This window comes from Streptopelia decaocto (assembly GCF_964273445.1).
Source record: "Streptopelia decaocto genome assembly, contig: HAP1_SCAFFOLD_564, whole genome shotgun sequence".
In the NCBI taxonomy this organism is placed as follows: Eukaryota; Metazoa; Chordata; class Aves; order Columbiformes; family Columbidae; genus Streptopelia; species Streptopelia decaocto.
The window spans coordinates 27,822-49,619 of record NW_028114975.1 but is presented as its reverse complement, the minus strand read 5'-3'; the positions used below and the strand labels follow the sequence as shown (position 1 = coordinate 49,619).

General features: G+C 61.1%; 1 protein-coding gene across 1 annotated transcript in view; it reads left to right on the top strand.

Annotated features, from left to right (window-relative positions):
* CXXC1 (CXXC finger protein 1) overlaps positions 1 to 21,798 on the top strand; it is a 32,763-nt gene that overhangs the window by 9,435 nt on the left and 1,530 nt on the right. Inside the window, exons 8-14 of the mRNA XM_082077640.1 lie at positions 155 to 262; positions 3,415 to 3,599; positions 6,185 to 6,392; positions 7,899 to 8,009; positions 9,221 to 9,270; positions 10,203 to 10,299; positions 12,668 to 12,820. Coding sequence (XP_081933766.1) covers positions 155 to 262; positions 3,415 to 3,599; positions 6,185 to 6,392; positions 7,899 to 8,009; positions 9,221 to 9,270; positions 10,203 to 10,299; positions 12,668 to 12,820 — 912 coding nt within the window. The remainder of the gene's footprint in view (positions 1 to 154; positions 263 to 3,414; positions 3,600 to 6,184; positions 6,393 to 7,898; positions 8,010 to 9,220; positions 9,271 to 10,202; positions 10,300 to 12,667; positions 12,821 to 21,798) is intronic.

Sequence of the window (21,798 nt, the reverse complement as noted above, 5' to 3'; positions counted from 1 at the left end):
TCCCCCTGTCCCCCTGTCCCCCTGTCCCCATATCCCCCTGTCCCCCTGTCCCCTTGTCCCCCTGTCCCCCTGTCCCCATGTCCCCCTGTCCCCCTGTCCCCCTGTCCCCCTGTCCCATGTCCCCCTGTCCCCAATGTCCCCCTGTCTGTCCCAGCCCTGGCTCAGTGACCCCGAGGACGCCCCGTTCCTGGACCCCGTTCTGCGCAAACGCGCCGTCAAAGTCAAACACGTCAAGCGCCGCGACAAGAAATCCGACAAGAAGGTGACGGCCGGACGCCTGGGTCCCTTTTTTGGGGGCTCCCGGACGCCTGGGTCCCTTTTTGGGGGGATCGGGGACCCATTTTGGGGGATTTGGAGCCATTTGGGGGCGTTTCTGGGGCCCTTTTTGGGGTCTCCCGGACGCCTGGGTCCCTTTTTTGGGGGCACCCGGACGCCTGGGTCCCTTATTTGGGTCTCCCGGACGCCTGGGTCCCTTTTCGGGGGTCCCTGGGGGGGCTGGGGACCCATTTTGGGGGGATTTGGGCTCATTTTGGGGGTTTTAAGGGGGTTTCTGGGTCCCTTATTGGGGGCACCCGGACGCCTGGGTCCCTTTTTAGGGGTGTCCCGGACGCCTGGGTCCCTTCCACAGGGGACCCTTGTGTTACTGGGAGATACTGGGGGTTACTGGGAGATACTGGGAGCCCCTGGGGGGTTACTGGGAGCCACTGGGGAGCTACTGGGAGTTACTGGGAGTTACTGGGGGGTTACTGGGAGCTACTGGGGGTTACTGGGAGCCATTGGGAGGTTACTGGGGGTTACTGGGAGCTACTGGGAGGTTACTGGGAGCCATTGGGGGTTACTGGGAGCCACTGGGGGTTACTGGGAGCCACTGGGAGGTTACTGGGAGCCACTGGGAGGTTACTGGGAGCCACTGGGGGTTACTGGGAGCCACTGGGAGGTTACTGGGAGCTACTGGGAGGTTACTGGGAGCCATTGGGAGGTTACTGGGAGCTACTGGGAGGTTACTGGGGGTTACTGGGAGCTACTGGGGGTTACTGGGAGCCATTAGGGGTTACTGGGAGCCATTGGTGGTTACTGGGAGCTACTGGGGACCATTAGGAGCTACTGGGAGCTACTGGGGGTTACTGGTGGTTACTGGGAGCTACTGGGGGTTACTGGGAGCTACTGGGAGCCATTAGACGTTACTGGTGGTAACTGGGAGCTACTGGGAGCCACTGGGGGGTACTGGGAACTACTGGAAGTTACTGGGAGCCCTTGGGAGTTACTGGGAGCCACTGGGGACCATTAGGAGCTACTGGGAGATACTGGGAACTACTGGGAGCTACTGGGAGCCCTTGGGGGTTACTGGGAGACAGTGGGAGCCACTGGGGGTTACTGGGAGCTACTGGAGGTTACTGGGAGCCACTGGGGACCATTAGGAGCTACTGGGAGCTACTGGGGGTTACTGGGGGTTACTCGGAGCTACTGGAGGTTACTGGGGGTTACTGGGAGCCACTGGGGGTTGCTGGGATCCACTGGGGGTTACTGGGACCTACTGGGGGTTACTGGGAGCTACTGGGAGCCATTGGTGGTTACTGGGAGCCATTGGTGGTTACTGGGAGCCACTGGAGTTTACTGGGAGCCATTGGGTGTTACTGGGACATACTGGGAACCAGTGGGGTTACTGGGAGGGCACCGGGGCCTATTGGGACCTATTGGGGCCTATTGGGCGCTACTGGGGGGTCACTGGGAGCCACTGGGGGTTACTGGGAGCCACTGGGAGTTACTGGGGGTTACTGGGAGCCCTTGGGAGTTACTGGGAGCTACTGGGGACCATTAGGAGCCACTGGGGGTTACTGGGAGCCATTGGGGGTCACTGGGAGCTACTGGGAGCCCTTGGGGGTTACTGGGAGCCACTGGGAGCTACTGGGGGGTTACTGGAGCCACTGGGAGCCATTGGGGGTTACTGGGGGGTTACTGGGAGGTTACTGGGGCCTATTGGGACCCATTGGGACCTATTGGGGCCTATTGGGGCCTCAGTGTTTGGTGTAACTGGTGTGACTGGTGTGCCTAACTGGTGTGACTGGTGTGACTGGTGTGACTGGTGTCACTGGTGTGACTGGTGTGACTGGTGTGACTGGTGTCACTGGTGTCACTGGTGTGACTGGTGTGACTGGTGTCACTGGTGTCACTGGTGTCACTGGTGTCACTGGTGTGACTGGTGTGACTGGTGTGACTGGTGTCACTGGTGTCACTGGTGTGACTGGTGTGACTGGTGTCACTGGTGTCACTGGTGTCACTGGTGTCACTGGTGTGACTGGTGTGACTGGTGTGACTGGTGTCACTGGTGTCACTGGTGTGACTGGTGTGACTGGTGTCACTGGTGTGACTGGTGTCACTGGTGTAACTGGTGTGACTGGTGTGACTGGTGTCACTGGTGTCACTGGTGTCACTGGTGTGACTGGTGTAACTGGTGTGACTGGTGTAACTGGTGTGACTGGTGTGACTGGTGTGACTGGTGTGACTGGTGTCACTGGTGTCACTGGTGTCACTGGTGTCACTGGTGTGACTGGTGTGACTGGTGTGACTGGTGTCACTGGTGTGACTGGTGTCACTGGTGTGACTGGTGTGACTGGTGTCACTGGTGTGACTGGTGTGACTGGTGTCACTGGTGTCACTGGTGTCACTGGTGTCACTGGTGTGTCACTGGTGTGACTGGTGTCACTGGTGTGTCACTGGTGTGACTGGTGTGACTGGTGTGACTGGTGTGACTGGTGTGACTGGTGTGACTGGTGTAACTGGTGTGACTGGTGTGACTGGTGTGACTGGTGTCACTGGTGTCACTGGTGTCACTGGTGTGACTGGTGTAACTGGTGTGACTGGTGTGACTGGTGTGACTGGTGTCACTGGTGTGACTGGTGTGACTGGTGTGACTGGTGTGACTGGTGTCACTGGTGTAACTGGTGTCACTGGTGTGACTGGTGTCACTGGTGTGACTGGTGTCACTGGTGTCACTGGTGTGACTAACTGGTGTGACTGGTGTGACTGGTGTGACTGGTGTGACTGGTGTCACTGGTGTCACTGGTGTCACTGGTGTGACTGGTGTGACTGGTGTCACTGGTGTGACTGGTGTCACTGGTGTCACTGGTGTCACTGGTGTGACTGGTGTGACTAACTGGTGTAACTGGTGTGACTGGTGTAACTGGTGTGCCTAACTGGTGTCACTGGTGTGTCACTGGTGTGTCACTGGTGTGACTGGTGTGACTGGTGTGACTGGTGTCACTGGTGTCACTGGTGTCACTGGTGTCACTGGTGTCACTGGTGTGACTGGTGTAACTGGTGTGACTGGTGTGACTGGTGTGCCTAACTGGTGTGACTGGTGTGCCTAACTGGTGTCACTGGTGTGACTGGTGTGCCTGGTGTGCCCGGTTGCAGAAGGAGGAGCGGTACAAGCGGCACCGCCCCCGCGCGCGGCACCGCGAGCGCAGCCGGCACCCCCAGCGCAGCGACGGGCGCGACCCCGCGGGGCTGGGCCAGTGCCTGGGCCCCGGCTGCACCCGGCCCGCCCGCCCGCCCTCCAAGTACTGCAGCGAGGCCTGCGGCGTCAAGCTGGCCGCCAAGTGAGTACCGACCAGTATGGACCAGTATGGACCAGTATAGACCAGTATGGAGTGGTACGGACCAGTATGGACCAGTATAGGGTGTGATAGACCCCCCAGTTACCCCAGTGCTGCAGCGAGGCCTGCGGCGTCAAGCTGGCCGCCAAGTGAGTACCGACCAGTATGGACCAGTATGGACCAGTATGGACCAGTACGGACCAGTATGGAGCAGTGTGGAGCAGTGTGGAGCAGTATAGACCAGTATAGGGTGTGATAGACCCCCCAGTTACCCCAGTGCTGCAGCGAGGCCTGCGGCGTCAAGCTGGCCGCCAAGTGAGTACCGACCAGTACGGACCAGTACAGACCAGTATGGACCAGTGTGGACCAGTATGGAGCAGTACAGACCAGTATAGGGTGTGATAGACCCCCCAGTTACCCCAGTGCTGCAGCGAGGCCTGCGGCGTCAAGCTGGCCGCCAAGTGAGTACCGACCAGTACGGACCAGTACAGACCAGTATGGACCAGTGTGGACCAGTATGGAGCAGTACAGACCAGTATAGGGTGTGATAGACCCCCCAGTTACCCCAGTGCTGCAGCGAGGCCTGCGGCGTCAAGCTGGCCGCCAAGTGAGTACCGACCAGTACAGACCAGTATGGACCAGTATGGACCAGTATAGACCAGTATGGAGTGGTACGGACCAGTATGGACCAGTATAGGGTGTGATAGACCCCCCAGTTACCCCAGTGCTGCAGCGAGGCCTGCGGCGTCAAGCTGGCCGCGAAGTGAGTACGGACCAGTATAGACCAGTATGGACCAGTATGGACCAGTATGGACCAGTATGGAGCAGTGTGGAGTGGTACAGACCAGTATGGACCAGTATAGGGTGCAATAGACCTCCCAGTTACCCCAGTGCTGCAGCGAGGCCTGCGGCGTCAAGCTGGCCGCCAAGTGAGTACCGACCAGTATGGACCAGTATGGACCAGTATGGACCAGTATGGAGTGGTACAGACCAGTATGGACCAGTATAGGGTGCAATAGACCTCCCAGTTACCCCAGTGCTGCAGCAAGGCCTGCAGCGTCAAGCTGGCCGCCAAGTGAGTACCGACCAGTATAGACCAGTATAGACCAGTATGGACCAGTATGGACCACTATAGAGCAGTACTGACTAGTATGGACCAGTATAAACTACTATGGACCAGTATAAATCAGTACGGACCAGTATAAATCAGTAGAAACCAGTATGGACCAGTACAAATCAGTACTGACCAGCATAGACCAGTATGGACCAGTATAAATCAGTACAGACCAGTATAGATCAGTACTGACTAGCGTAGACCAGTGTAGGCCATTATGAACCAGTATAGATCAGTATAGACCAGTACTGACCAGTATTGACCAGTATGAATCATTGTAGACCAGTATAGAGCATTATAGACCAGTATAAACTACTGCAGACCAGTATGGACCAGTACAGACCATACGAGCCACTGCAGACCAGTATGGACCAGTATAGACCAGTATGGACCAGTATAGGGTGTGACAGACCCCCCGGTGTCCCAGTTACCCCAGTGCTGCAGCGAGGCCCGAACTCCTGGGTCCCCCCGAACTCCTGGGTCCCTCCCGAACTCCTGGGTTCCCCCGAACTCCTGGGTCCCCCCGAACTCCTGGGTTCCCCCGAACTCCTGGGTCCCTCCTGAACTCCTGGGTCCCTCCTGACCTCCCATGTCCCCCTGACCCCTGTGTCCCCAGAACTCCTGGGTCCCCCCCGAACTCCAGGGTCCCCCCCGAACTCCTGGGTCCCTCCCGAACTCCTGGGTCCCTCCCGAACGCCTGGGTCCCTCCCCGAACTCCTGGGTCCCCCCTGAACTCCAGGGTCCCCCCTGAACTCCAGGGTCCCTCCTGAACTCCTGGGTCCCTCCCGAACGCCTGGGTCCCCCCCGAACTCCTGGGTCCCTCACCCCCCTCTCTCCCTCCCTTTAGCCGGATCTACGAGATCCTTCCGCAGTGAATCCCCCTGACCTCCCACGTCCCCCGAACTCCTGGGTCCCTCCCGAACGCCTGGGTCCCTCCCGAACTCCTGGGTCCCTCCCCAAACTCCTGGGTCACTCCCCGAACTCCTGGGTCCCCCCCGAACTCCTGGGTCCCTCCCGAACTCCTGGGTCCCCTGACCTCCCATACCCCCCTCACCTCCCACGTCCCCCGAACTCCTGGGTCCCCCCCGAACTCCTGGGTCCCCCCCGAACTCCTGGGTCCCCTCCCGAACTCCTGGGTCCCTCCCGAACTCCTGGGTCCCTCCCGAACTCCTGGGTCCCTCACCCCCCTCTCTCCCTCCCTTTAGCCGGATCTACGAGATCCTTCCGCAGTGAATCCCCCTGACCTCCCACGTCCCCCGAACTCCTGGGTCCCTCCCCGAACTCCTGGGTCCCTCCCGAACGCCTGGGTCCCTCACCCCCCTCTCTCCCCCCCCTTTAGCCGGATCTACGAGATCCTTCCGCAGCGCATCCAGCAGTGGATCCCCCGAACTCCTGGGTCCCTCCCCGAACTCCTGGGTCCCTCCCGAACTCCTGGGTCCCCCCCTCATTTCTCTTTTTGCTCTCCCCCCCGCAGCCGGATCTACGAGATCCTTCCGCAGCGCATCCAGCAGTGGCAGCAGAGCCCGTGCGTGGCGGAGGAGCACGGCAAGCGGCTCCTGGAGAAGATCCGGCGCGAGCAGCACCAGGCGCGCCTCCGCCTGCAGGACATGGAGCGCAGGTTCCACGAGCTTGAGGGGCTCATCGCCCGCGCCAAGGGGCACCCGCCGCGCGAGGACGAGGAGGTGGGCACTCCTGGGTCCCTCTCCCGGACGCCTGGGTCCCTCCCCAAACTCCTGGGTCCCTCCTGAGCTCCTGGGTCCCTCCTTGAAGGCTTAAGCCAAGCCTGAACTCCTGGGTCCCTTCCTGAAGCCTTAAGCCAAGCCCGAACTCCTGGGTCCCTCCCGAACTCCTGGGTCCCTCCTTGAAGTCTTAAGCCAGCCCCGAACTCCTGGGTCCCTCCCCGAACTCCTGGGTCCCTCCCCAAACTCCTGGGTCCCTCCCCGAACTCCTGGGTCCCTCCTGAGCTCCTGGGTCCCTCCCGAACTCCTGGGTCCCTCCCCAAACTCCTGGGTCCCTCCTGAACTCCTGGGTCCCTCCCTGAACTCCTGGGTCCCTCCCCGAACTCCTGGGTCCCTCCCCGAACTCCTGGGTCCCTTCCGAACTCCTGGGTCCGTTCCTGAAGTCTTAAGTCAACCCCGAACTCCTGGGTCCCTCCCCGAACTCCTGGGTCCCTCCCCGAACTCCTGGGTCCCTCCCCGAACTCCTGGGTCCCTCCCCGAACTCCTGGGTCCCTCCTGAGCTCCTGGGTCCCTCCTTGAAGTCTTAAACCAGCCCTGAGCTCCTGGGTCCCTCCCCGAACTCCTGGGTCCCTTGGGGCACTCCTGGGTCCCTCCCCGAACTCCTGGGTCCCTCCCGAACTCCTGGGTCCGTTCCTGAAGTCTTAAGTCAACCCCGAACTCCTGGGTCCCTCCCGAACTCCTGGGTCCCTCCCCAAACTCCTGGGTCCCTCCCCGAACTCCTGGGTCCCTCCTGAGCTCCTGGGTCCCTCCCGAACTCCTGGGTCCCTCCCGAACTCCTGGGTCCCTCCTTGAAGTCTTAAGCCAGCCCCGAACTCCTGGGTCCCTCTCCCGGACGCCTGGGTCCCTTCCGAACTCCTGGGTCCCTCCCGAACTCCTGGGTCCCTTGGGGCACTCCTGGGTCCCTTGGGGCACTCCTGGGTCCCTCCCCGAACTCCTGGGTCCCTCCCCAAACTCCTGGGTCCTTCCCGAACTCCTGGGTCCGTTCCTGAAGTCTTAAGTCAACCCCGAACTCCTGGGTCCCTCCCCGAACTCCTGGGTCCCTCCCGAACTCCTGGGTCCCTCCCCGAACTCCTGGGTCCCTCCCGAACTCCTGGGTCCCTCCTGAACTCCTGGGTCCCTCCCGAACTCCTGGGTCCCTCCTGAGCTCCTGGGTCCCTCCTTGAAGTCTTAAGCCAGCCCCGAACTCCTGGGTCCCTCTCCCGGACGCCTGGGTCCCTTCCGAACTCCTGGGTCCCTCCCGAACTCCTGGGTCCCTTGGGGCACTCCTGGGTCCCTCCCCGAACTCCTGGGTCCCTCCCGAACTCCTGGGTCCCTCCCCGAACTCCTGGGTCCCCCTGACCTCCCATGTCTCCCCGAACTCCTGGGTCCCTCCCGAACGCCTGGGTCCCTCCGTGACCTCCCTTGTCTCCCCGGACGCCTGGGTCCCTCCCGGACGCCTGGGTCCCTCAGAGCACCGAAGGGGACAGCGAGGACACCGACCTGCAGATCTTCTGCGTGTCCTGCGGTCACCCCATCAACCCCAAGGTGGCGCTGCGCCACATGGAGCGCTGCTACGCCAAGGTACCTATGGATCCTATAGGGCCCAGGGGGCACGTGTGGGGCAGGGACCCCCTGCAGGGGCCGGGGGGACCCGCGAGGGGGCGCTATAGGGGACCCCGGACTCTATAGGCACCATATGGAGCCTATTCTGGAGCTTTAGAGGGGGCTCTAGAGGTGCCCTATGGGTTCTATAGGTGCCCTATGGGCTCTATAGCAGCCCTATGGGCTCTATAGGGGACATGTGGCTCCCCCAGCTTCTATAGGGACCGTATGGATCATTGTTTTGGGTTCTATAGGGGCTATAGGAGGGTCTCTGGGTTCTATAGGGATCATACAGACCCTATTCTGGAGCTCTATAGGGGCTGTAGGGGGGGTCTCTGGGTTCTATAGGGACCATATGGATCCCGTTCTGGGGCTCTATAGGGGGGTGTCTGGGTTCTATAGGGTCCATATGGACCCTATTCTGAGGCTCTATAGGGGCTGTAGGGGGGTCTCCGGGTTCTATAGGGACCATATGGACCCTATTCTGGGGCTCTATAGGGGCTGTAGGGGGGTGTCTGGGTCCTATAGGTGCCCTGTGGGCTCTATAGGAGCCCTGGGGGCTCTATAGGGGACGTGTGGCTCCCCCAGCTTCTATAGGGACCGTATGGATCCTTGGCTTGGGTTCTATAGGGGCTGCCCATGCCCTATAGGGGTCCCCTGTATTCTGTAGGGGATCCCCCTGGGTTCTATAGGGACCATATGGAGCCTGTTCTGGGGCTCTATAGGGGGGTGTCTGGGTTCTATAGGGATCATACAGACCCTATTCTGGAGCTCTATAGGGGCTGTAGGGGGGTCTCTGGGTTCTATAGGGACCATATGGATCCCGTTCTGAGGCTCTATAGGGGGGCGTCTGGGTTCTATAGGGACCATACGGACCCTATTCTGGGGCTCTATAGGGGCTGTAGGGGGGTGTCTGGGTTCTATAGGAGCCCTATGAGCTCTATAGGGGCCATGGGGCTCCCCTGGCTTCTATAGAGACCATATGGATTCTCCTCTTGGGTTGTATAGGGGCCACGGGGCTTCTCTGGGGTCCTATAGGGGCCATATGGACCCCCCAGTGGGGATGTATAGGGGCTGTGGGGTCATATGGGGCTCTATAAGGGCCATATAGGCTCCAATATGGGGCTCTGGAGGGGGCTATAGGGGCCCTATAGGTCGCTATAGGTCCCTGAGCGGCCGCTCCCCCGCAGTACGAGAGCCAAACGTCCTTCGGGTCCATGTACCCAACGCGCATCGAGGGGTGAGTGCGGCCGGACGCCTGGGTCCCTCCCGGACGCCTGGGTCCCTTCCCGAATGCCTGGGTCCCCTCCCCAAATTCCCGGGTCCCCCTGAACTCCTGGGTCCCCTCCCGGACGCCTGGGTCCCTCCCGGACGCCTGGGTCCCTCCCGGACGCCTGGGTCCCCTCCCAGATGCCTGGGTCCCCTCCGAACTCCTGGGTCCCCCCTGAACTCCTGGGTCCCTCCCCGAACTCCTGGGTCCCTCCCGAACTCCTGGGTCCCCTCCCGAACTCCTGGGTCCCTCCCGAACTCCTGGGTCCCTCCCCGAACTCCTGGGTCCCTCCCCGAACTCCTGGGTCCCCTCCCGAACTCCTGGGTCCCTCCCGAACTCCTGGGTCCCTTCCCGAACTCCTGGGTCCCTCCCGAACTCCTGGGTCCCCCCCGAACTCCTGGGTCCCCCCCGAACTCCTGGGTCCCCTCCCGAACTCCTGGGTCCCCCCGGACGCCTGGGTCCCTCCTGAACTCCTGGGTCCCTCCCGGACGCCTGGGTCCCTTCCCGAACTCCTGGGTCCCCCCGGACACCTGGGTCCCTCCTGAACTCCTGGGTCCTTCCCGGACGCCTGGGTCCCTTCCCGAACGCCTGGGTCCCTTCCCGAACGCCTGGGTCCCCCTGGACACCTGGGTCCCCCCGGACACCTGGGTCCCTCCCGGATGCCTGGGTCCCTCCCGGACGCCTGGGTCCCCTCCCGAACTCCTGGGTCCCTCCCCGAACTCCTGGGTCCCCCCGGACGCCTGGGTCCCTCCTGAACTCCTGGGTCCCCTCCCGAACTCCTGGGTCCCCTCCCGAACTCCTGGGTCCCTCCCGAACTCCCGGGTCCCTCCCGAACTCCTGGGTCCCCCCGGACGCCTGGGTCCCTCCCGGACGCCTGGGTCCCCATGTGTCCCCTCCCCCAGGGCCACCCGCCTGTTCTGCGACGTTTACAACCCCCAGAGCAAAACCTATTGCAAGAGGCTGCAGGTGCTGTGCCCCGAGCACTCCCGCGAGCCCAAGGTGGGTGGGGGCACCCATGGGTGCTATGGGTGCTCTGTGGGTGCTATGGGGTCCTATGGGTGCTCTATGGGGAGCTATGGGGGCTCTATGGGGCTCTATGGGGCTCTATGGGTTCCTATGGGTGCTGTGGGGAGCACTGTGCCCCAGCACTCCCGCGAGCCCAAGGTGGGTGGGGGGCACCCATGGGTGCTATGGGTGCTCTGTGGGTCCTATGGGTGCTCTATGGGGAGCTATGGGGGCTCTATGGGGCTCTATGGGTTCCTATGGGTGCTGTGGGGAGCACTGTGCCCGGAGCACTCCCGCGAGCCCAAGGTGGGTGGGGGGCACCCATGGGTGCGATGGGTGCTCTATGGGTGCTCTATGGGTGCTATGGGGTCCTATGGGTGCTCTGTGGGTCCTATGGGTGCTCTATGGGGTCCTATGGGTGCTGTGGGGAGCACTGTGCCCCGAGCACTCCCGCCAGCCCAAGGTGGGTGGGGGGCACCCATGCGTGCTATGGGGTCCTATGGGTGCTCTATGGGTGCTCTATGGGTGCTATGGGGTCCTATGGGTGCTCTGTGGGTCCTATGGGTGCTCTATGGGTGCTATGGGGGCTCTGTGGGTGCTATGGGGTCCTATGGGTGCTCTGTGGGTCCTATGGGTGCTATGGGTGCTCTGTGGGTGCTATGGGGTCCTATGGGTGCTCTATGGGTGCTATGGGGGCTCTATGGGTTCCTATGGGTGCTGTGGGGAGCACGGTGCCCCAAGCACTCCCGCGAGCCCAAGGTGGGTGGGGGGCACCCATGGGTGCTATGGGTGCTCTATGGGGAGCTATGGGGGCTCTATGGGGGCTCTATGGGGCTCTATGGGTTCCTATGGGTGCTGTGGGGAGCACTGTGTCCCGAGCACTCCTGCGAGCCCAAGGTGGGTGGGGGGCACCCATGGGTGCTATGGGGTCCTATGGGTGCTCTGTGGGTCCTATGGGTGCTATGGGGTCCTATGGGTGCTCTATGGGGAGCTATGGGGGCTCTATGGGGCTCTATGGGGCTCTATGGGTGCTGTGGGGAGCACTGTGTCCCGAGCACTCCCGCGAGCCCAAGGTGGGTGGGGGGCACCCATGGGTGCTATGGGTGCTCTATGGGTGCTATGGGGTCCTATGGGTGCTCTATGGGTGCTATGGGTGCTATGGGTGCTCTGTGGGTGCTCTGTGGGTGCTATGGGGTCCTATGGGTGCTCTATGGGGGCTCTATGGGGCTCTATGGGTTCCTATGGGTGCTGTGGGGAGCACTGTGTCCCGAGCACTCCCGCGAGCCCAAGGTGGGTGGGGGCACCCATGGGTGCTATGGGTGCTCTATGGGTGCTATGGGGTCCTATGGGTGCTCTATGGGGAGCTATGGGGGCTCTATGGGGCTCTATGGGTTCCTATGGGTGCTGTGGGGAGCACTGTGTCCCGAGCACTCCCGCCAGCCCAAGGTGGGTGGGGGGCACCCATGGGTGCTATGGGGTCCTATGGGTGCTCTATGGGTGCTATGGGTCTCTATGGGTTCTTATGTGTCTCTATGTGTCTCTATGAGTCTCTGTGGGTCTCTGTGGGTCTCTATGGGTCTCTATGGCTCTCTATGGGTTCCTATGGGTCCCTATGTGTCTCTATGGGTGCCGTGGGTGCTGGGGGCACCCATGGGTGCTGTCTCCCCCAGGTCCCGGCTGACGAGGTGTGTGGGTTCTGTCTCCCACCCATGGGTTTCTATGGGTCCCTATGGGTCCCTATGTGTCTCTATGGGTCCCTATGGGTCCCTATGTGTCTCTATGGGTCCCTATGGGTCTCTATGGATTCCTATGGGTCCCTATGTGTCTCTGTGGGTGCTGGGGGCACCCATGGGTGCTGTCTCCCATAGGTCCCGGCTGACGAGGTGTGTGGGTTCTGTCTCCCACCCATGGGTTTCTATGGGTCCCTATGTGTCTCTATGGGTCCCTATGTGTCTCTATGGATTCCTATGGGTCCCTATGTGTCTCTGTGGGTGCTGGGGGCACCCATGGGTGCTGTCTCCCCCAGGTCCCGGCTGACGAGGTGTGTGGGTTCTGTCTCCCACCCATGTGTCTCTATGGGTCTCTATGGGTCCCTATGTGTCTCTGTGGGTCCCTATGGGTCTCTGTGGATTCCTATGGGTCCCTATGTGTCTCTGTGGGTGCTGGGGGCACCCATGGGTGCTGTCTCCCATAGGTCCCGGCTGACGAGGTGTGTGGGTTCTGTCTCCCACCCATGGGTCTCTATGGGTCCCTATGGGTCCCTATGTGTCTCTATGGGTCCCTATGTGTCTCTATGGATTCCTATGGGTCCCCATGTGTCTCTGTGGGTGCTGGGGGCACCCATGGGTGCTGTCTCCCCCAGGTCCCGGCTGACGAGGTGTGCGGGTGCCCCCTGGTGCGCGACGTGTTCGAGCTGACGGGCGAGTTTTGCCGCGTCCCCAAGCGCCGCTGCCACCGTCACTACTGCTGGGAGAAGCTGAGACGCGCCGAGGTGGACCTGGAGAGGGTCCGAGTGGTGGGTGACAGTGGGGACACCATGGGGACATCGTGGGGACACTGGGGACATCATGGGGTGGCACTGGGGGGGGACACTGGGGACACTGGGGACGTTTGGGGCCTTAGAAGGTCCCTTGGGTGACGTTAAGATGCTGGGAGTGACACTGGGGACACTGGGGTGACACTGGGGACGTCACTGGGGACACTGGGGATGTCATTGGGGACACTGGGGACACACTGGGGTGATACTGGGAGACATTGGGGACACTGGGGATGTCATTGGGTGACACTGGGGATGTCATTGGGGACACTGGGGACACACTGGGGTGATACTGGGGACACTGGGGACACTGGGGATGTCATTGGGGACACACTGGGGTGATACTGGGGACACTGGGAACACTGGGGATGTCATTGGGGACACACTGGGGTGATACTGGGTGATACTGGGGACACTGGGGATGTCATTGGGGACACTGGGGACACACTGGGGTGATACTGGGTGATACTGGGGACATCATGGGGTGACACTGGGAGACACATCAGGGTGATACTGGGGGACACTGGGAGACCGAGGTGACCTGGAGAGGGTCCGAGTGGTGGGTGACATGGGGACACCCTGGGGACACCCTGGGGACATCGTGGGGACATCACTGACATCGTGGGGTGACACTGGGAGACACATCAGGGTGATACTGGGGGGTACTGGGGACGTTTGGGGCCTTAGAAGGTCCCTTGGGTGACGTTAAGAGGCTCTGAGGGACTTGGGGACATCCCTGGGGACACTGGGGATGTCATTGGGGACACTGGGGATGTCATTGGGTGACACTGGGAGACACACCAGGGTGATACTGGGTGATACTGGGGACACACTGGGGTGACACTGGGGACACACTGGGGTGATACTGGGGACACTGGGGATGTCATTGGGGACACTGGGGATGTCATTGGGGACACTGGGGACACACTGGGGTGATACTGGGGACACTGGGGACACTGGGGATGTCATTGGGTGACACTGGGGTGATACTGGGGACACTGGGGATGTCATTGGGGACACTGGGGACACACTGGGGTGATACTGGGGACACTGGGGATGTCATTGGGGACACTGGGGACACACTGGGGTGACACTGGGGACACTGGGGATGTCATTGGGGACACTGGGGACACACTGGGGTGACACTGGGGACACTGGGGATGTCATTGGGGACACTGGGGACACACTGGGGTGATACTGGGAGACATTGGGGACACTGGGGATGTCATTGGGGACACTGGGGACACACTGGGGTGATACTGGGGACACTGGGGATGTCATTGGGGACACTGGGGACACACTGGGGTGATACTGGGTGATACTGGGGACATCATGGGGTGACACTGGGAGACACATCAGGGTGATACTGGGGGACGCTGGGAGACCGAGGTGACCTGGAGAGGGTCCGAGTGGTGGGTGACATGGGGACACCCTGGGGACACCCTGGGGACACTGGGGGTGTCATTGGGTGGCACTGGGAGACACATCAGGGTGATACTGGGTGATACTGGGGACGCACTGGGGTGATACTGGGGGACACTGGGACACCGAGGTGGACCTGGAGAGGGTCCGAGTGGTGGGTGACATGGGGACACCCTGGGGACATCGTGGGGACACCCTGGGGACACTGGGGATGCCATGGGGTGACACTGGGGGGGGGTATTTGGGACGTTTGGGGGCTTAGAAGGTCCCTTGGGTGACGTTGAGATGCTGGGGGACCCATTGGGGACACTGGGGATGGCATTGGGGACACTGGGGACATCATGGGGTGACACTGGGAGACACATCAGGGTGATACTGGGGGATGCTGGGAGACATTGGGGACACTGGGGATGTCATTGGGGACACTGGGGATGTTATTGGGGACATCATGGGGTGACACTGGGAGACACATCAGGGTGACACTGGGAGACATTGGGGACACTGGGAGACACATCAGGGTGACACTGGGGACACTGGGAGACCGAGGTGGACCTGGAGAGGGTCCGAGTGGTGGGTGACAGTGGGGACACCCTGGGGACATCGTGGGGACATCACTGACATCGTGGGGTGACACTGGGAGACACATCAGGGTGATACTGGGGGATACTGGGGGGTACTGGGGACGTTTGGGGCCGTAGAAGGTCCCTTGGGTGACGTTAAGATGCTGGGAGTGACACTGGGGACACTGGGGTGACACTGGGGACATCACTGGGGACACTGGGGACATCACTGGGGACACTGGGGACGTCATTGGGGACACTGGGGACACACTGGGGTGACACTGGGGACATCACTGGGGACACTGGGGACATCACTGGGGACACTGGGGATGTCATTGGGGACACTGGGGATGTCATTGGGGACACCGGGGACACACTGGGGTGATACTGGGGACACTGGGGATGTCATTGGGGACACTGGGGACACACTGGGGTGATACTGGGGACACACTGGGGACACTGGGGATGTCATTGGGGACACTGGGGACACTGGGGTGATACTGGGTGATACTGGGGACATCATGGGGTGACACTGGGAGACACATCAGGGTGATACTGGGGGACACTGGGAGACCGAGGTGACCTGGAGAGGGTCCGAGTGGTGGGTGACATGGGGACACCCTGGGGACACCCTGGGGACACTGGGGATGTCATGGGGTGGCACTGGGAGACACATCAGGGTGATACTGGGTGATACTGGGGACGCACTGGGGTGATACTGGGGGACACTGGGACACCGAGGTGGACCTGGAGAGGGTCCGAGTGGTGGGTGACATGGGGACACCCTGGGGACATCGTGGGGACACCCTGGGGACACTGGGGATGCCATGGGGTGACACTGGGGGGGTGGTATTTGGGACGTTTGGGGGCTTAGAAGGTCCCTTGGGTGACGTTGAGATGCTGGGGGACCCATTGGGGACACTGGGGATGGCATTGGGGACACTGGGGACATCATGGGGTGACACTGGGAGACACATCAGGGTGATACTGGGGGATGCTGGGAGACATTGGGGACACTGGGAGACACATCAGGGTGACACTGGGTGATACTGGGAGACATTGGGGACACTGGGGATGTCATTGGGGACACTGGGGATGTTATTGGGGACATCATGGGGTGACACTGGGAGACACATCAGGGTGACACTGGGGGACACTGGGAGACATTGGGGACACTGGGGGACACATCAGGGTGACACTGGGTGATACTGGGAGACATTGGGGACACTGGGGGACACATCAGGGTGACACTGGGTGATACTGGGAGACATTGGGGACACTGGGGATGTTATTGGGGACATCATGGGGTGACACTGGGAGACACATCAGGGTGACACTGGGAGACATTGGGGACACTGGGGGACACATCAGGGTGATACTGGGGGACACTGGGAGACCGAGGTGACCTGGAGAGGGTCCGAGTGGTGGGTGACATGGGGACACCATGGGGACATCGTGGGGACATCACTGACATCGTGGGGTGACACTGGGAGACACATCAGGGTGATACTGGGGGATACTGGGGGGTACTGGGGACGTTTGGGGCCTTAGAAGGTCCCTTGGGTGACGTTAAGAGGCTTTGAGGGACTTGGGGACATCACTGGGGACACTGGGGATGTCATTGGGGACACTGGGGACACACCAGGGTGATACTGGGGACACTGGGGATATCATTGGGGACACTGGGGACACACTGGGGTGATACTGGGTGATACTGGGGACACTGGGGATGTCATTGGGTGACACTGGGGACACACTGGGGTGATACTGGGTGATACTGGGGACACTGGGGATGTCATTGGGGACACTGGGGATGTCATTGGGGACACTGGGGACACACTGGGGTGATACTGGGTGATACTGGGGACACTGGGGATGTCATTGGGGACACTGGGGACACACTGGGGTGATACTGGGTGATACTGGGGACACTGGGGATGTCATTGGGGACACTGGGGACACACTGGGGTGATACTGGGTGATACTGGGGACATCATGGGGTGACACTGGGAGACACATCAGGGTGATACTGGGGGACACTGGGAGACCGAGGTGACCTGGAGAGGGTCCGAGTGGTGGGTGACAATGGGGACACCCTGGGGACACCCTGGGGACACTGGGGGTGTCATGGGGTGGCACTGGGAGACAACCCAGCGTGATACTGGGGACACTGGGGACATCGTGGGGTGACACTGGGGGGTACTGGGGGCGTTTGGGGCCTTAGAAGGTCCCTTGGGTGACGTTAAGAGGCTCTGAGGGACTTGGGGACATCACTGGGGACACTGGGGATGTCATTGGGGACACTGGGAGACACACCAGGGTGATACTGGGGGATACTGGGGACACACTGGGGTGATACTGGGGACACTGGGGATGTCATTGGGGACACTGGGGACACACTGGGGTGATACTGGGAGACATTGGGGACACTGGGGATGTCATTGGGGACACTGGGGACACACTGGGGTGACACTGGGGACACTGGGGATATCATTGGGGACACTGGGGACACACTGGGGTGATACTGGGGACACACTGGGGACACTGGGGATGTCATTGGGGACACTGGGGACACACTGGGGTGATACTGGGTGATACTGGGGACATCATGGGGTGACACTGGGAGACACATCAGGGTGATACTGGGGGACACTGGGAGACCGAGGTGGACCTGGAGAGGGTCCGAGTGGTGGGTGACAGTGGGGACACCCTGGGGACACTGGGGATGTCATGGGGTGGCACTGGGAGACACATCAGGGTGACACTGGGTGATACTGGGGACGCACTGGGGTGATACTGGGGGACACTGGGACACCGAGGTGGACCTGGAGAGGGTCCGAGTGGTGGGTGACATGGGGACACCCTGGGGACACCCTGGGGACACCCTGGGGACACTGGGGATGCCATGGGGTGACACTGGGGGGGGGGGTATTTGGGACGTTTGGGGGCTTAGAAGGTCCCTTGGGTGACGTTGAGATGCTGGGGGACCCATTGGGGACACTGGGGATGGCATTGGGGACACTGGGGACATCATGGGGTGACACTGGGAGACACATCAGGGTGATACTGGGGGACGCTGGGAGACATTGGGGACACTGGGGGACACATCAGGGTGATACTGGGGGATGCTGGGAGACATTGGGGACACTGGGGGACACATCAGGGTGATACTGGGGGATGCTGGGAGACATTGGGGACACTGGGAGACACATCAGGGTGACACTGGGTGATACTGGGAGACATTGGGGACACTGGGGATGTCATTGGGGACACTGGGGATGTTATTGGGGACATCATGGGGTGACACTGGGAGACACATCAGGGTGACACTGGGGGACACTGGGAGACCGAGGTGGACCTGGAGAGGGTCCGAGTGGTGGGTGACAGTGGGGACACCCTGGGGACATCGTGGGGACACTGGGAGACACATCAGGGTGATACTGGGGGATACTGGGGGGTACTGGGGACGTTTGGGGCCTTAGAAGGTCCCTTGGGTGACGTTAAGATGCTGGGAGTGACACTGGGGACACTGGGGTGACACTGGGGACATCACTGGGGACACTGGGGACATCACTGGGGACACTGGGGATGTCATTGGGGACACTGGGAGACACACCAGGGTGATACTGGGGACACTGGGGATGTCATTGGGGACACTGGGGACACACTGGGGTGATACTGGGAGACATTGGGGACACTGGGGATGTCATTGGGGACACTGGGGATGTCATTGGGGACACTGGGGACACACTGGGGTGATACTGGGGACACTGGGGACACTGGGGATGTCATTGGGGACACTGGGGATGTCATTGGGTGACACTGGGGATGTCATTGGGGACACTGGGGACACACTGGGGTGATACTGGGTGATACTGGGGACACACTGGGGACACTGGGGATGTCATTGGGGACACTGGGGACACACTGGGGTGATACTGGGTGATACTGGGGACATCATGGGGTGACACTGGGAGACACATCAGGGTGATACTGGGGGACACTGGGAGACCGAGGTGGACCTGGAGAGGGTCCGAGTGGTGGGTGACATGGGGACACCCTGGGGACATCGTGGGGACACCCTGGGGACACTGGGGATGCCATGGGGTGACACTGGGGGGGGGGTATTTGGGACGTTTGGGGGCTTAGAAGGTCCCTTGGGTGACGTTGAGATGCTGGGGGACCCATTGGGGACACTGGGGATGGCATTGGGGACACTGGGGACATCATGGGGTGACACTGGGAGACACATCAGGGTGATACTGGGGGACGCTGGGAGACATTGGGGACACTGGGGATGTCATTGGGGACACTGGGGATGTTATTGGGGACATCATGGGGTGACACTGGGAGACACATCAGGGTGACACTGGGGGACACTGGGAGACATTGGGGACACTGGGAGACACATCAGGGTGACACTGGGGACACTGGGGACACTGGGAGACACATCAGGGTGATACTGGGGGACACTGGGGACACTGGGGGACACATCAGGGTGATACTGGGGGACACTGGGAGACCGAGGTGACCTGGAGAGGGTCCGAGTGGTGGGTGACAGTGGGGACACCCTGGGGACATCGTGGGGACATCACTGACATCGTGGGGTGACACTGGGAGACACATCAGGGTGATACTGGGGGATACTGGGGGGTACTGGGGACGTTTGGGGCCGTAGAAGGTCCCTTGGGTGATGCTGAGATGCTGGGAGTGACACTGGGGACACTGGGGTGACACTGGGGACATCACTGGGGACACTGGGGATGTCATTGGGGACACTGGGGATGTCATTGGGGACACTGGGGACACACTGGGGTGATACTGGGGACACTGGGGACACTGGGGATGTCATTGGGTGACACTGGGGATGTCATTGGGGACACTGGGGACACACTGGGGTGATACTGGGTGATACTGGGGACACTGGGGATGTCATTGGGTGACACTGGGGATGTCATTGGGTGACACTGGGGATGTCATTGGGGACACTGGGGACACACTGGGGTGATACTGGGTGATACTGGGGACATCATGGGGTGACACTGGGAGACACATCAGGGTGATACTGGGGGACACTGGGAGACCGAGGTGGACCTGGAGAGGGTCCGAGTGGTGGGTGACATGGGGACACCCTGGGGACATCACTGACATCGTGGGGTGACACTGGGAGACACATCAGGGTGATACTGGGTGACACTGGGGACACACTGGGGTGACACTGGGGACACTGGGGATGTCATTGGGGACACTGGGGACACACTGGGGTGATACTGGGTGATACTGGGGACATCATGGGGTGACACTGGGAGACACATCAGGGTGATACTGGGGGACACTGGGAGACCGAGGTGACCTGGAGAGGGTCCGAGTGGTGGGTGACAATGGGGACACCATGGGGACACCATGGGGACACTGGGGATGTCATGGGGTGGCACTGGGAGACACATCAGGGTGATACTGGGTGATACTGGGGACACACTGGGGTGATACTGGGGGACACTGGGAGACCGAGGTGGACCTGGAGAGGGTCCGAGTGGTGGGTGACATGGGGACACCCTGGGGACATCGTGGGGACACCCTGGGGACACTGGGGATGCCATGGGGTGACACTGGGGGGGGGGTATTTGGGACGTTTGGGGGCTTAGAAGGTCCCTTGGGTGACGTTGAGATGCTGGGGGGCCCATTGGGGACACTGGGGTGACACTGGGGACACTGGGGACATCATGGGGTGACACTGGGAGACACATCAGGGTGATACTGGGGGATGCTGGGAGACATTGGGGACACTGGGGATGTCATTGGGGACACTGGGGATGTTATTGGGGACACTGGGGATGTCATTGGGGACACTGGGGATGTTATTGGGGACATCATGGGGTGACACTGGGAGACACATCAGGGTGACACTGGGGGACACTGGGAGACATTGGGGACACTGGGGGACACATCAGGGTGATACTGGGGGACACTGGGGACACTGGGGGACACATCAGGGTGACACTGGGGACACTGGGAGACACATCAGGGTGACACTGGGGGACACTGGGGGACATTGGGGACACTGGGAGACACATCAGGGTGACACTGGGGACACTGGGGGACACATCAGGGTGATACTGGGGGACACTGGGGACACTGGGGGACACATCAGGGTGATACTGGGGACACTGGGAGACATTGGGGACACTGGGGGACACATCAGGGTGACACTGGGGACACTGGGAGACATTGGGGACACTGGGGGACACATCAGGGTGATACTGGGGGACACTGGGAGACCGAGGTGACCTGGAGAGGGTCCGAGTGGTGGGTGACAATGGGGACACCCTGGGGACACCCTGGGGACACTGGGGGTGTCATTGGGTGGCACTGGGAGACAACCCAGCGTGATACTGGGGACACAGGGGACATCGTGGGGTGACACTGGGGGGGGACACTGGGGGGTACTGGGGGACGTTTGGGGCCGTAGAAGGTCCCTTGGGTGATGCTGAGATGCTGGGAGTGACACTGGGGACACTGGGGTGACACTGGGGACATCACTGGGGACACTGGGGACGTCATTGGGGACACTGGGGATGTCATTGGGGACACTGGGGACACACTGGGGTGATACTGGGTGATACTGGGGACACTGGGGACGTCATTGGGGACACTGGGGACACACTGGGGTGATACTGGGGACACTGGGGATGTCATTGGGGACACTGGGGACACACTGGGGTGATACTGGGTGATACTGGGGACATCATGGGGTGACACTGGGAGACACATCAGGGTGATACTGGGGGACACTGGGAGACCGAGGTGACCTGGAGAGGGTCCGAGTGGTGGGTGACATGGGGACACCCTGGGGACACCCTGGGGACACTGGGGGTGTCATTGGGTGGCACTGGGAGACAACCCAGCGTGATACTGGGGACACTGGGGACATCGTGGGGTGACACTGGGGGGTACTGGGGACGTTTGGGGCCTTAG